Source organism: Enoplosus armatus, chromosome 14 (genome assembly GCF_043641665.1).
Source record: "Enoplosus armatus isolate fEnoArm2 chromosome 14, fEnoArm2.hap1, whole genome shotgun sequence".
NCBI lineage: Eukaryota > Metazoa > Chordata > Actinopteri > Centrarchiformes > Enoplosidae > Enoplosus > Enoplosus armatus.
In genome coordinates this window covers 6,186,368-6,202,645 of record NC_092193.1, presented here as the reverse complement: position 1 = coordinate 6,202,645, position 16,278 = coordinate 6,186,368, and the positions used below count along the sequence as shown (strand labels likewise).

At 43.4% G+C, this 16,278-nt stretch overlaps 1 protein-coding gene across 1 annotated transcript in view; it reads right to left on the bottom strand.

Moving 5' to 3' along the window:
* ankrd12 (ankyrin repeat domain 12) overlaps nt 1-16,278 on the bottom strand; it is a 33,246-nt gene that overhangs the window by 1,586 nt on the left and 15,382 nt on the right. The window contains exons 2-12 of the mRNA XM_070918591.1: nt 14,761-14,874; nt 12,100-12,250; nt 10,358-10,429; nt 9,807-9,944; nt 8,138-8,341; nt 7,708-7,850; nt 7,057-7,204; nt 1,870-6,296; nt 1,544-1,642; nt 1,188-1,331; nt 979-1,074 (exon numbers count right to left, since the gene is read on the bottom strand). Of these exons, the coding sequence (XP_070774692.1) occupies nt 979-1,074; nt 1,188-1,331; nt 1,544-1,642; nt 1,870-6,296; nt 7,057-7,204; nt 7,708-7,850; nt 8,138-8,341; nt 9,807-9,944; nt 10,358-10,429; nt 12,100-12,250; nt 14,761-14,820 (5,682 nt within the window). The 5' untranslated portion in view covers nt 14,821-14,874. The remainder of the gene's footprint in view (nt 1-978; nt 1,075-1,187; nt 1,332-1,543; nt 1,643-1,869; nt 6,297-7,056; nt 7,205-7,707; nt 7,851-8,137; nt 8,342-9,806; nt 9,945-10,357; nt 10,430-12,099; nt 12,251-14,760; nt 14,875-16,278) is intronic.

Below are 16,278 nucleotides of genomic sequence, written 5' to 3'. Positions count from 1 at the left end.
ACAAACATGGAAAGAACAAGGAAAAAAAAACTTGATCTGCTACTGAAAACTGGGTGAGACTTATCGCAATTAAAGTTGGGAACCTCTGAGCCAGACCACGGCAGAATCTTATCAATTGTTCTTCGTCCGAGATCATGGAGATCTCCACATTTCTGATGCCAACTTCAGGTAACGACCATAATGTGATAAAATTAGAGAAACATGACGGGATAACCCAATAACCTGTGGTATTTAGTGAACACTTGTATCCAGAGTGTTTTTAGCACTTAACTCTGGCAGAAGCTAAGTTTTGTAACCTTGTTTTCAGTTCATATGTTTGTCAAAACAAGCCTTTTTTTATTCTTCAACTGTGACCCAGTTAAGACGTCCATCTGTCCCTTTTTAATGAGTTGTTGATGCATATAAAACATGCAATTTTGGTTGTTACTGTCTGTAGTCCAAACCCTCCTCTGCCACCAGTCCTGACTTGCAAACGTTTTATCCATAACTGTCGGGTGTTTCCTGCTGCTGAGTTAATTTACAACTAGGTAGTAAAGTAGGAAGTAAAATAACTACATGCAAAATCAAGTTGTTTATCAGCAACTATTTAGCTTCTGCTTATTAAAAAGGAAACCAATGTTTGCTCAGTAAAAGAAATGCACCCTGGATCCCTGTTCAGCCAGACTATTTCAAGGTTCAAATAAACAGCTTGAATATGAACTCAGCTGGAGTGCAAGGCCAAAAGCAAAACTAATCAGTGCAGGTAAACGCAGGTTCAATGACTGCGCATTTTTCCCCCAGAATGATGTGTGCCAAAAATGGCCACTGGGATGCACCCTTAGGAAATTTAAACAGCAAAGCAAAAATACATTTCAGCACCATTTTGTCAGTTTGCAATCTTTCATGGGAAATATACAAAACTGGGACTTGATCTGGACCTTATGTTAAATGGAGGTGGGCAGTGAAAACAGACCGGACAAACAGTCACAGCGATCTCACCTTCAGTTTATCAAACTTGTCATCAACATCTTGTAACCAGGACATAAACTGCCTGGCGTTGAATCGGTCCCTCACTGACGTTTTGCCATCATCCACCTGTGATCCAAACACACAACAACTTATCAAACATACTGCATTTCTACACATTATCATGAAGAACTGACTGCACATTGTAGTGTAAGCTATGACCACTACTCCGTGCCACTTACCTGGACATCTTGAGGCATGTTGTACACTTCAGCATCCAATAAAACTGTACAGGCACTGAAAGGCAGAGTCTGATTGGCCAGTGTTCTTGCTGCCCGGTAATGGACTCGTAAGACTTCCTGTTCATTTGACACAATCAACTTTTCCTGATGGGAAGGAAGAAAATAAGTTCAATTAATACTGCAAATCCAATCTTATATGTGGAATTAAAACATCTGTGGCAGCAACTTCAAAATGTCAAGATGCTTTCCAAAAAAGGTATTTCTTTTACAATTTCTTTCATTTCAGCTTCTAAACTGTCGTCTAGAGGTGCTCAACCCAACCAAAAATAAAAAGCTCCAATAGTAGAAGTACGTACCCGTTCAATGCTGTGCTGTAGTCGTAGTTTCATACGGACGACCTCCTGCTGTTTGAACATCTCTTTCAGCTGCTCAGGTAGTGATGGAGGTGGAGTTATCTGTCCAAACGATGCAGAGGGAGACGGTTCAAAACACTTCATCAATGCATGCAGATATAAATGTATTATGTCCGTTTAGTTGACTTTTCTTTGAATATTTACTCGACACTATCTAAACAGCTAATGTTGTTGATACCTGAATTATGACTATACCAGTAATTTCCTGAACTAGTCAAGATATAGTTCAGCAACAACTAAGAATTTGAAAAATAAGAAGAAGAACTCACTGTTGGTATACAGAGCTTGCTGAGTGGGTTCCCATCTAAGAGGTAGGATCCATTGAAGGTCACATATTCATCATAATACTGTGGTGGCTGAGGGGTGACGCTGCACAACACTTTGCGCTTCTCCTCGATCTTCTTCCGGATGTGCAGGAACTCGTAGTAAGGGTTTGCCCTCTCTGTCTGGTAGGGTTGGATCTCCTCCAGCTTTACAGAGTCCACGATAGCAGCCAGAGACTGCTGGCCACTCTCCTTCTCCTGCTGAGTCGTGGAGCATGACTGGGAGGTGGACACTTTGGGCATCTTTCTCTTGCGTGGATGGGGAACGTGGACGTCCACTTCCTCGTCTGCGGAGCGAACCTTGACCTTAGCCCCCGAAGAATCAGAATCCCGGTCTCCAGATTGTGGGGAGGAGCTCCCTGAGGCGCTGCTGCTGAAGTCGGTCTGAGATGCCGACTGGCTGATGCTTTGAGACTGCTCTTCTCCAGATGAAGATGACTCCGGTTTCTCATCGGCAGGGGTCACCTCCATCGGCTCTGAGCTGTCCTCTGCTTTAGATTCAGAAGGGCCCTCTGTAGTCAGGCCGCCCTCGACTGACGGACTCTCTGTTGTAACAGAATCTGCAGCACTACCGTTGTTCTCTGAGCTCTGAGGGACGTCCATCGTCTCTTCAGACCTGTGTTCAGGGCTCGCATTATATGACAACGCTGGGGGCATGCTATCCTTCTCCATCTGAGCATCGTGACATGATCCTGCATCGTCACCGGAAGGTCTTGAGTTCTTGCAGTCTTGGTTATTTACATCCATATCCTCTTGAGAACCTTCAGACTCTGAGCTTGTTTTGCTAAAGCCTGGCAAGGACTCCCCTGCAGTGGAGCTGGGAATGTGCGAACTGGTGGACGGTACAGGACTTCCTATACCCTCTGTTCTAATGCTTTCTGAAACTGTGTCCATACTCTCTTGTTCTGCTCTGTCAGCACTCTCAAGAGGTTTGTCGTTAGGGTCAGAAACATGTGCGGTACCTGATTCTGTCTGCTGCAAGCTCTCCACACCAGAAACAGTGAGGGGTTCCCTCTGCTGGAAGGTTTTTGTGTCTGCGAGCACCGACGGCTCATCAGATAGACAAGCTGTAGGTGTCGATGGTTGATCAGAATCCTTGTTGCTACATTCTGCCTGTGAACTCTCGGTCAGACTCTGGACGTCCCTCGCAACGGGAGGATCAGAGGAGGCAAGAGCTTTCTGCTCCGTTGACCCCGTTTGAGAGCCACTACACTCTGGAAGTGTCAGGTTTTTGCTCTCAGGGTCTTTGTTTAACATCTGTGGTGTTAAACCACCAGGAGTGCTCCCTTCTCTCTCTGTGACTGAATCTGCAACTGAATTCATATATTGTTGACTACCGAGGCTCTCCTCTGTTTCTGCTGAGGTCTCTCTTGTTCTCAGCTCCTCAGTGGGCGGGCTGGGTTTTGGCAGATTTTCAACCGCTTTACCGTCAGTCGATGAGTTGGCATCCTCGTCCAGAATAGCCCTCAGGTACGGAGATTCATGTCTGCCGGACTGCAGCGTCCGATTACTTTGTGGCACGTCTGGAAGACTATTGCAATCTTTATCGTGAACAGACGGCGATCTGGTGGCTTGAATGACGAGGGAAGACTGGAGGAATGCAGGCTGAGAGTCGGAGGTTTCCAGGTTCATGTCAGAGTCGTATTCAACATGTTTGGGCGTTAATGTTGTCGCCTGACACGAATCCTCTGAGCTAGCAACAGAAACCAAGGACACGGACCTGGACATGAGGCCGCAGCGCTCACTCTCTGGTCGGGGGGATCTGGTCAGACAGTTTTCCACAGCTGACATGACCTTTGCGCTGATAGAGGGGAGACTCTTTCCATCAAGCGACATTGTTCTGGGGCTGGTGCCGTCCTTCAGGGGTTTATCTCTGCTGTGGACATCAGAGGCTTCAGAGCTTTTTGAGCGCATGAGCTCTTTACTCAAGCACGCTTCATTCTTCGTCCTGTCTTTAGGCTTGGACTTCCCTGGATCTGCCAGAGGCCGCTGTTTAAGCCTTTCCCGCTCTTTTTGTTTGATTTTCTCCAGGTGTTTGCGATGCCACTGCTCAATCTCCTGGTCCTTTAGACTGAGCATGCGCTCAAAGCTTGTCTGCATCAAGTCATCATTCACCAGCCTTTTCTCTTTGGGCTTGGTGTCTCGTGTTGCTGGCGAGGCCTTGGATTTGGCCTTGTCTGCATCCGTCTCGTTGGGTTTGGCCTTGCTGATTCTGGCCTGCTGGGAGCGGTCTTTGTGCCGGTCCTTATCTTTGTCCTTGTGTTTATCTGAGTCTCTGTCCCGGTCTCTCCGGTCACGATCCTTCTCTGGTGTTCTCACAACTTCCTCCTTAGATTTTGTAGATAAGGACTTGCTGCTCTCGGACAGATAGCTCTTCTTCTCTTCTAAAAGTAACTTCAGGTTGGAGCTTGAGGAGGTCCCATCTTTAATTTTATCTCTCTTTTTCCTGTCACAGTCCTTCTCTTTTGAACGGTCAGATTTACTATGATCTGTGGTCTTCTCCAGAGGTTTTCCTTTCTTATCAGAATTTGTGCGTTCCTTTTCTCTGTGATCCCCAGCACTATATTCTCTGTCCTGCCTCTCCCTATCAGACCGTTTGTCAAACTTATCTTTATTTTTTCTGCTCTCCTCATGCTTTTTTGTTGTGGATAAAGATTTCAGTTTTTCATTCTCTTTATAGTTTTTATCTCCAGGCGAGTGGGAAGAAATTGCTCCTGTTCTCTCTTTTTCCTTCCAACGATCCACTGAATTCTGTGGTTCAGCTTTGTCAGAGTGCTCCGTTTTAACCTTTTTTTCCTTGTCAGGATGCCTTTTCTCCATTTTTTCTGAATCCTTCTCCTTTCCTGGGAGCCTCTTGTCAGTTTTCTCGCGTGAGCCTTTTTCAGAGGGCTCCAGCTGTTCTTGATCAGCTGTGATCCCACTTATGGGTTTCTCTTCTGTCTCTTCTTTCATGCTGTTGCTCTGCAGCGACTCCTCAGGAATCCGCCCTGAGCCGTGGCAGTCCACTTTCTCGTCACGCTCACTCGGCTTTGAATCCTTTACCTTCTCCTCTTTACCAGCAGCCTCCTTCCGCTCTTTTTTCACAGCCTTGTCTTTTTCTCGCTCCTCTCTCGGCCTCTTTTCCTTGCTGGAGTGTTTCTCCTTTGCGTTTCTCTCATCTTTGACAGGAGAGGAATCAGAGGTCTTCTGAAGTGAACTATTGTCTTCACCTTCCTTTTTCACTGGCAGAGGTTCATCTGTCTCATCACTTTTGAAAAAATTCTCTTTCCAGAACTCTCTGTCAAACTCCAAATTCCTGTGGCTATCTTTCCTGGCCTCCTTCTGCCTGTGGCGGCTCCGCTCTGCTTCATATTCCCTCCTGTGTTTGTCTTTCTCCTTGTGTTTAAGTTTATGCTTCTTTACCACTTTGCCTTCTAAGTCGGTCTTCCGTAAGGCACCTTCAGTGCTGTCTACACTGTTTCCTATGCTGCCGTCTTTGTAAGGACTCGAACGACCGTCGTCCCCGTCTACACTGGAGTCTTTCTGTTGATGTTTGCTCTTTTCCTTGTGCTTACAGCCCTTTGTGCTGGAGCCTTCAGTGCAGTAGTCTGCATCTGTGTAGTGGTTGTATTTGACACCGTCCACCGGACATGAGCTGTCACTGATGGAAAAGCACATCTTAGTATTTTCCTGTTTGAGTGGTGTTTGTTTATCTGTCAGGCTGTGGTTCAGCTTTGGAGATTTTATGGATGACAAATGGAAGAGGTGGACGGATGAGTCATCTTTCGGACTGAAAGACATCTTGAAGGAGTCTTCCTCCCGACCCTTTTCTGTGCTCTCGGACACTGTTGCCAGAGAGAGGACCAAAGTTTTGCTGTTCTCTTTCCCGTCCTCTTGGTTTTCTTTGTTTTTATTCTGGCTTTTGCTCTTCCTCTTGACTTTGCCCTTGTCCTTTTGCTCAGCATTCTCCTTTTTAGACCTTGTGTCTGCCTTGAGGCTCTCTGAGCTCTGAGAGCAGGTGGGGGAATTCCTTTTCTCTGGAAGGCTCTCCATTTCATCGCTGGAGGTATCCGAGCTGCAGTGGACGCGAGAAGTCTTCTGTTTTTTGGACTTGGAGGACGAGTCCCCTTTGCCACTCTGCTTTCCTGCCACATGATTTCTTTCTTTGTCCTCCTTCTCCCGCTGCCGTAGTTCCCTCCGGAGGATGTGTCTGTCGTTTAGGGCTTTACTGAGATCCTCCTCCTCTTCCTCGTCCTTGAACTCATACTCATCCAGCCCCTGCATCGACGATGAGGCTTTCGTGGCCGGTTTGCCGTCCGAGTCCTTCTCAGTATCAGAGTCTTCCATGTTGTCATCCACACTGGATGGATTGACAGACGGTGGGTCTTCAGACTCTGCAGAGAAGAGAAGATCAATGTTAAAATTATAAAATGAAAGTCAATAAAGCAGTATACCATCATACGAACACGAGCAGTTGCTGAAGATTAAGAAATTTGAGTCACGAAATTCAGAATGAGGCAGGAAGTGAAAGGCAGAATGGACGGAGCCTATACTGTGCTAGTTATTGTTCACTCATTGTGTGTGAAATTTGGAATCGCCCAAATCATTCTTAAATTAAAAAACCCATTTTGAGGTCACAGTGACCTTTGAGTCAAAAATGTCACCAAATCATCAACTGTAAAATATGGTCATCAATTCTTGAGTTAAAAATGTGTTTTGTGAGGTCAAAGTGACCTTTGACAACCAAATTCTAATCAGTTCGTCCTCGAGTCCAAGTGAATATTTGCGTCAAATTTGAGGAAATTCCCTGAAGGCTCTGAATATCGCATTCACGAGAATAGGACGGACAACCCGAAAACAAAATACCCCTGGCCATGACTATCGCAGGCGATTAAAAATGTTTTAAACAGACAATAAAATGTTTAGTAGTGTGTATAAAACTTCCAAAACCTTGACTTCATATAGTTCCATGAATAAAAGGTAAAGTGAAGCCCTGAACACACACTTGACATTTGATCTGGTCCATCTATAGTAAAAACACATCGTGCTGTGAAGTGCAGTGGATAAGAATGTCCAGTAATACTAGTTAGTTTGTTAAAATGTGACTTTAAACGAGAGGTCAGCCAAACACTTGAGCATCACATCTCTGCATACCTGAAGAGGTGTCGTCTTGGTCCGACAGTGGCACCTCTCCCTTTAGTAGCTGTTCCAGCTCCTGAGAATCTGCCACGTCCACCGGGCGCTCCCCACGCTTGTTGGCCTGGAAAGCGTTACCACCGTGCCGTAGTAGCAGTTTCACAATCTATATAAAACATAACAAGAATTGACATTGAGTCTCACGACAGACATACACAACAGTGATTGTCAGAAGTAAAAACTGTGAAAAACAACTAAATTCCTTAAACAGACTTAAAAGTTTGATTTAAAAACTGCTGTCCTTTATAACAACTCAATTCAAACAAATGTTTCTACTACAGTGTGACCCTCAATATTGTTTCTAAACACAACTTAAGATCATTGATCGGCTCAGCACAAGATTTCTGATCTTACGCACAACAGCTGAAGATATTTTTCAATTCCAAATTAACCGTTAACTTTCTTGCCTTAACTGTAATGTAAGGCCAAATGATCATTAACATTATATGACTACATTACATTTTGACATATGTACAGCAAGACATGTTTGTGTCCCTTCTGTAACAATTTCAGACTCGTGTAAAGACCTTAATCAGAATTTTTAAATGTGTAATTTACTTTCAAGGCCTAGATTACTGTGGTAGGACAAACTTCAAGTGAAGCTCTTACATCTTTATGCCCACTGCTTGAGGCATCGTGGAGGGGCGTGTCGTCATCCAGACCCTGCGTGTTCACCTCTGCACCTGCTGCTATTAACACCTTGGCCACATCGTAGTAACCAAGATTACAGGCTTCATGGAGAGGAGTCCAACCTGGAGAGTTTTCAGAATTGAAAAGGACGTTTTTGTCAGTAGGTTACGGTTGCAATCAATCTCAAATTCTACCAGCCATTTTCTCAAATTTACATAACAGGAAATGTTTCATATATTTCTGTTTGGAGATCAGCCAGGTGGAGAGACAAAATGGTAAAACACAACATGTCTTCTCATCATAAGATATCACCTCTGAATAAGCAGCCGTTAGTCAGCTTCATGTTATTAAGAGCTACCACGCAGACATGATGAAAGCTGTTAAATGATCACCTCCCGGGGCATCGTACCTGCAAAGTCTTTGACATTGACATCAGCTCCCAGGCTAATGAGCTCTTTAACTTGCTTGGCGTCTCCCCGGATGGCAGCCATGTGAAGGGGAGTCTCCCCTCGCTCGTTCCTCTTGTTGACCTTGTCCTTCTGTCGAGACGAGGCGCTGCTGGGGACTTTCTTCTGCACAGGGGTCGTTTGTGAGGGGTGACTGGGAGTCGAGTCTGGACACAGGCACAGAGAAAAGTACTTAATTGATGCTTGAAGCAAAAGCCTGTCACAGGTTGAGATAACTACCTGCATTAATGTGCAAGGTACTGGATTGAGCAACCACAGTTACACAGGTTTTACTAGAAGACTGTGCTTGTATGTCTGTGTGTTTCAGTAGGTATTTCTTAAAAGGAATAGTTCAACCTTTTGGGATGTATGCTTATTTGCTGTCTTGCTGTGTTAGATGAGATGATCAATACCATTCGCATATCTGTACAGTAAATTTGCAGCTACAACCAGCAGCTTGTTACCTTAGCTTAGCATAAAGACAGGAAGCAAGAGGAAACAGCTAGCCATGCTGTCCAAAGGTAACAAAATAGAAATAGTCAAAACTGTAACACCACAAATTGTCATTTTAACACTTTAATGTTTTAACTAGTGAGCTTTAGAGGTGCTGGTAGGTAGGTGCTGTTAGCTTCTGACAGAGCCAGGCTGGCTGCTCCCCCTGTTTCCCGTCTTTATGCTATGCTAAGCTAAGCTGACCAGCTGCTGGCTCCAGCTTAATATTGAACCGACAGACATGAGTAATTTAAATCTTCCAATCTAATTTATGGCGTAAGCGAATGACCTTAATTCCCACAATGTCAAACTGTTCCTTTAATGAGCAAGGCATTCGATTGAGCAACCGCGGTGACACTGGTTTTACTGGAAACCTGTGCTTACTTGTGTCTGTGTGCGCATTTTCATCAGGTATCCGCTTCTCCAGTTACATAATATAACACAATATCACTGGGAAAGTATACAGAACAGCTTTCTCTGTGGTTGAGCAGCTACAAGACAGGGGAGAAATGAAACGGAAAAACCTGAGGAGTGGAGAAATACCAAATGCAGATGCTTCCATGCACCGGGGCTCACTGAATGGTTTGGTGAGTGTGAAAATTATGTGAATAAAATGCTGCGGCCTTTGCACTCATCAGATCTCAACCCAGTTCCCCACCACCATCTCCATAAGACCAAATGATACAATATAAACCTTCATCTTCGAATCTATTTAGTGATGTCTGTGACCGTCTCTGATGTTTTATGTCCTTGTGTTATGTCTGGCCACGTTTGTTTTTCTTTTCTATCTGCTGTACTCGGGTCTCTCTTGCAAAAGAGATCTTGATCTCAATGAGAATATCTGATCAAATAAAGTCTGCACATATAAATGAGGGAATATCTTGTGGAAGAATGGTGTTCATCCAGCTGTTCTGGAGGCTCGTGGTTGCCGGATTTCATACTAAAAGACACATGTTGGTTTGTCCTTTAATTTGTCCCCCATTAGTACATTAAAAATGAGACACTGCCGTATTCTCAAACAACCTTCAAATATTAGAGAGCATATTCGTCAAAACACTCAGAAGCATGACTCATCCGACAGTAAATATAGTCCGAGCCATGTTGAGGATGTGGTTAAGGTGAGAGGGCAGGCACACAAACCTGGACTGTTGGCAGTCATCTGCATTAGGAGAGCCATCTGTTTGCGCTCCGACAGAGGATACCCAAACAAAAGGTTGGCCTGGGACTTCTTGCCCCCGGCCTCCTTTTTCACCTTCTTCTTGTCTGGTCCATCTTTATCTGCAACAAAACCAAGAGAGATTTTAGAGAACAGTCCAAAGTCCAAGCAGCAATGTCATCGTCAGTGTCACCGTCACATCCTCCTTCCCTTGTATCTGTTGAGCACGCGGAGAAACAGATGACAAGCATGAGGTTTGGAAGAAAGAAAAAGAAAAAAAAAAAAGGGTACAAAAAAAAAGACAGCATTCTCTTAAGCCAGCCAAGTGCAGACAGCACTCCTCGAGCCCCCCCAGTCACCGTCGGTCAGTTGTTACTAAACACAGACATGCGTGAGCTGTAACAGGGGCAGATGCAGGGCGAAAACACACACACGTGCATGTGTGTATGTGTGTTTACAGCAGCATAGAGGCTCAAAGTGGGTGATGTGACTTTGTAGAGGACACGGGGGCCGAGGATCGGGCTGCAGCGATTACCTGCGTATATCCTGCAGGGAGGCACTAATCTCTCTCCCCAGGTCTCACTCGACTGGCCTGGGTCTGAGTCATCTACAGTGCAAAGCAGAGAGGATGGGGATGGGGAGGGGAGGGGAGAGCAAGGAGGGGGTGGGTGGAGGAAGGGTGGGAAAGCACTGCATTAACGCTCACTCTCTCTCACCCTCCTCATCTCACATGTACTCAAATACAGACACACAAGGCAGACTCGCACTCCACGCACAGATTATGAGTCATGGCAACACAGGAGACGGGAGAGAAGATCCGATCCGAGGCGGTCAGCGGAGTCGTTACTTCCCTCATTCCTACAGCTGCTCAACACAGGAGCTGAGAGGCGCTAGGGAAAGGCTGCTGGAAGGAAAAGCTGCCCTCCATGCTAGTTTATCTTTACAACCTGTGCAACATAAATCAAACTGGGTGAATTCAAAATTGACGGTTCTCGTCTGTTAGAATGACGCAGGACCACACAATGAAAATCATTACTTTGCTCTACGGAGGAGATGAAGGCAAACCTACCGGACCTCAAGCAGTCTGTAAAACGCATTACTGTACTTCATTTACTGTAATTATGGCTGTATGAGACACTAACCTTTTTTTAGTGCTATAATCTGATGTGAACGTGCAGTTAACCTAAATGATAGGAGCAGTCTGTTTACACAAGTAAGAGAGGTAAGATTAAGACGTCGAGTTCACAATGTCTCCAGTGTGAAGCTGTGCAGTCGAGTGAAGCACTTTATCTTCAGCATGATGGCAGTAAAGATGAACCAGTTATCATCGCACATCTTCTTACAACTGCATGGACAATACCAGGTCTTAAAGGACAGGGCTGACATTCTATATTTTTGTATTTATGCCAACAAATTCCATAAAAAAAAAGACCAAAATAAATTGTGTCAGTCCGCCTCACAGGCTTTTCTACCCTGCTTGCGGCTCTCAGCCTGAAGCCCATTGGTTCCTACTGAAGACGCACATCTTGAAGAACAGGTCACAAATATAGTCTATATATATATATTTAAGTCTCAGCTGGACACTGTAGTTTTTAGCTAATGTTGCTTTCACAGGAGTAAATTGTGGATTTCTTGGGAACTATTTTCAGCAGTGGATAAATACACATTTAGTGCACTAGGTACTTACAGCAGCAGGACAGTGTTTGTGGAATTGACTCAGAATAAACTACAGTGCCAATGTTCATGGTACTGGAGAAAGTTGTCACCCAGAGCAATGACACAGAGGAATACAATATATCAGCCTTTGGCTACCCTTGTTAGTAAGATCAGTCCATTGTTGTTTTTGATCCTTTCATGGGATTTGTTGACAATGAGAAAAATACAGAATATAACCAGCCTTTCTTTAAACTTAAAAAACAAGACGACATATCATGAACTATAGGGCAATCTAGTTTTATGTTACAGAAGGGTTGGAGGCCTTAATTTTAATTTTCATAAGAAAGTTAATACTCAAAACATGACTACATTTAGAGCTACATATGTGTTTGAATCTTATTACATTCTTATGGTTTATCTTCTTATTCAACAGGTCACATCTTCCTCAGCACCGTCAGCTCTGGATCCTGTTGCCAAACAAGTCCAAACCCATTGACCTACAGTCAGTGCCTAAACAGAATGTTCAATAACAGACCAGCAGGGGGCAGTGTGAGGACATGGCAGCCAGCCAGCAGCATGGCTGGTGAAAGAGGAGAAGGGAGGAGCAGCAACAGCTCTTACCGGTGTCAGAGTCTCGCTCCTCTGTCCGGAGCGGACTGGTAGTGAAGGAGAGCTTGCGCTTCATGGAAGACTTGGCTTTCCCTTCCTTCCCCAGCAATTCACTCCGGTCCAGCTTCGGAGTTTTGGTGAAAGGGGACAACTTGTCTTTGCTCTGTCAGAGGTGAGGAGGACATACAAAATAAAAAAAATCAGGCATGTCAAATACAGCAAAGACGTGGCCACATTTGTGACTGGTGTTTGTGTGTGTGTGTGTGTGTAAACAATACGACCATGACAGTAAATAAAGCGAGGCAGCCCTATTTAAAAAGCTCTGTTAACTAGCTTGACAACAAAAGGGTTGAGCTTAGTGTTCAGGTAGTGTTTCAGATGGGACTAAAGCTCGCTAAAACATGACACTAACATAACAAAGTGCAGATGATTATATTACAGGCTGTGTTGTGTCTCTGCGACATATTGTTTGGGTCATGCAGGCGGCAGGTTTGCCTGCATGACTCACCAAAATCTTATTCCCAAGGCAGGGTATCTGCCAAGTGAGGAGTAAAATATCAGGAGTGACTAGTTTTTTTATTTCTTTGTTTACACACAGAAATAAAAATACAGAAGAGACAGAAGTCTATTCTAATGGTACTAGGCTTGTTGAAAGTAAAACTCACACAAGGCTGTTAAATACTAATAGACTTATTAGATTAATGGCTCCCTTAAGTCATAATGACTGACAGACAAGCTGCCGTTTACACTCATGTTTTAATATTTCATGCTGAAACACACCTACATTGGACATTATCGTGCAAAAAAGAATGCAGAAAATATAGCTAACAACATCTTGAAGATTTAAAAATAAAACAGAAATTTCTACAGCTTCATTATAAAATAGTACAGCCATGCAGAGTTAGTTAAATGTTTTGGGTGACCAAAGTCTGGTTAAGCTAAAAACTCAACAACTCACACTTCACAAGACAATCAAGAAAATGTTAAAATTGATCCCTCCAACTTGCAGCTGCTATTTGTCTTCATGGATAGGACTTTGATTACCACTGCATCAATTAAAAATAGTTTTTCATGTGCATGGAGAGGCTATCTGTACTCTTCAGAAAATACTAAACTTATGATTGGGGTGGTGAGGAGGAAAATACTCCAGTGCATCATATCCAACCAGCGATAGCACTAAAACATTACACCAGTAATATCTGTTTTACCTAAAATGTCTTACAATTCCAGTCACCGTTCTTGCACTCTGATCTGCAGACAAAGCTTTTTCAGTACCAGTACTTTAGTGAGCTGCACTTTGGTGCAGTAAAATACATTTCTGGCAAGAGGAAAATGTCTGCAGTGTGGTGCTTCTTTGATCTCAGTGAAGCAATGTGCCAGCTGTGCAAAGCTGAAGTGTCTGGCAGTGTTAAAAGTAGAAGGGAGTTAGCATGAGAAGCACTTCTGCCTTAAAAATAAATGCAGACATGAATTGTCTCATTTATGGAGAAAGTTATAAATAAGTAGTGTTGGTATAACAATACGGGGGGATAGGACTCAAAAAGAAACTCACTGCAGTTTCTCACTTACATACTACATATTCCATTTAGTACCTTGTACTTAAACACATGTGCATCATTGTTTTATGATAGACAAGCAGAGTGCAGCATGAATAAATATTCACTGGTTCTCAGAATACTAGCTGTGTCGGTGAACTTCTAATCCATCCCATTCAAATTTATATTGTTAGATTTCTGGTGAATCACATCTGATCAAACATTAGTATCAATGTCAACATGTACATGTATGGCTCTCAGAACAAAGTGTACTTTATAATGCAGATAGGTAGAGAGAGTGGTGTAGCTAGGAGGTTAGATGTGCTCCCTGAACTACAAGTGTGGGTAATGATACATGTAGCAGAGGCATTTATACAAATGTCTATGAATAGAGAATTATCACCATGACAAAATAAGAAGTGACCAGGTGCTAAAATATGCCAAGACACATTTCAGCACTGAGGGAAATTTTGACTAAGCCAGACTTCTAAAATTACATCTGTCTCAGGTAAATTACCTGAGACAGATGTCATAATTTTAGAAGTCTGGCTTAGTCACTGTTAGCATGGAGGGCTACAAGATGCAAAAAGGTCAAGCAGATTGACTCTTTATTAAGATGCCTCTGTTGAGTCAGAATTTCCCTCAGTGCTGAAATATCTGTGTGAGAGTGTGCTCTGTCACTGTTAACAAATCACAACTAAAAGTACTCAAATACAAGTCGCACTAAGATGACTTTGGATCCAGAACAGCAACTAAAAGGACTTTGAGGTGAGATTGTTTCCAAGGTCATGCATGAATATACCAACATGGACAAGACGTCCCTGAAGTGCTCTGAAAAATTGGAAATCTACAATTTCATGACAACTGGGCAAACTCCACCTGCTGATGAAGATTATGTTACATGATCTTCATCTGTGAGGTAAGATTATTTTGCCAACTGCTGGATTCAAGATTAAGAGTGAATTTCGAGCCTCAACTTGGGATTTAATTTTGTGCTTCATATCTGTGTGGTTTGGATCAGAATTAAAAGAAAATAAGCAAAATATTTCACGGAGCTCTATCGAGTAACACTTCAAAAATAAATTTGATTCACTTTTTGCTCAAATGTTGTCTTCAGTGCCATTCTGCGCTCACATACCTTCTTCCCCGCCTGCTTATCCACCATGGCTCCATCTCGGTCGCTCCCAGGTTTGGCCATGGTGCGGCACCTGACTAGCTGTGACAGCTACAGCACAGTAGGTTCATCATGCACCTGGAGACAGAAAGCAACAGCAATGAGCAGGATTTCAACATTGTCACAGTCACAATCCGAGCTGATGACTGGCCTCTTTAGACTTGGTGTAAACAGGCAGTGTTTGCACCAGACACTGGCAAGAGCAAGAGACATGTTTGAATACAGGTACAATTAAATGACAATTCTCCACTGAGACTGTTTACAAGCTAGGCTTTCAGCAAACGTCTGTATCACAGAGGAAACAAGAGCTAAGTAAAGTCATTTAAACCCAGAGAGGAGCGGAGTGGTGGCATATGAAACAGCAATGCTACAAAGTGTAACTCGGCTGTGTTTCAGGATGTAGGTTGAGTGGATCTGTAATCTGGGATTTTTATTGAAATTTCCATTCCACTTCTTCAGACTGACCTTAGAAAACAGGCAGGAAACAAGTACAGCATGAATCACAGCTTCAGGGACTCTTAAAAGTTCTGAGAGGAAAACGCCCACCCTTGCATGTTGTCACTACGGTCTACTCATCAGTATAACCAAGCTCCTCTCTGATGTGGTTTGTGTCAGTGTAGTAACACATGCAGCAGAGTCAGTGGGGGCGCCCACAGTCACTGGAGAAAGTATAACACTCAGCTGAACATGCGCATGAAGCCGACATGGCATCTGTCAGTTATCTTGTCACATGAGGATCGCCGTTGTCAGTCACAAGACCTTCTTCTCATGTACTTGCAATGAACTTTCCCTGCTGCTGCTTCTTCTTCATGTTTTTTCTTTTTTTTTTTTTTTTTTTTAAAAACACGCTCTCTCACAAACAGCACTGCTTCTGATTTTACAGAAATAACAGCTCTTGGCACTATGAATGTACCGCAATCAGTAAAATCTATATTAGGAAACCTGAGAGCCACTGATAAGTTTTGAAGCAGCCTCCAAAATGAATGGGACAGCCCCATTACTCAATACGCATCCAATTACATCTTAACTAGAATCTCTATAGTGAACATTTAGTTTACCAAGGAAAGACCTACCATTGCACTTGAAACAGGACTCCTACTGGGGGTGACCCACCTTACTAAAGAGTACAGGACAGATTTTCCTAAAAATGGGGGGGATTTCTTCAGAAGCAAGTGTTCTCTATCAGGGCTGATAATTAAAGACATTGATTAATCCTTTTGTTTCACTGGTTCCAACTTCTCACATGTGAATATTTGCTGGTTTGTTAGCCTTTCATGACAGTAAATGGTATAACTTTTGGGGTTTTGAACTGTTGGTCAGACAAAACAAGCAGTCAGAATGAGTCAACTTGGACTTTTAACAATTTCCTAACATTTAATAGACCAAAAAATGTGTAGACAAATCAAGGATATAATTGGAAGATTAACCAATAATGAAGACAATTGTTTGTTTCCACCATAGTAATATTTATGTAAAAGTAAC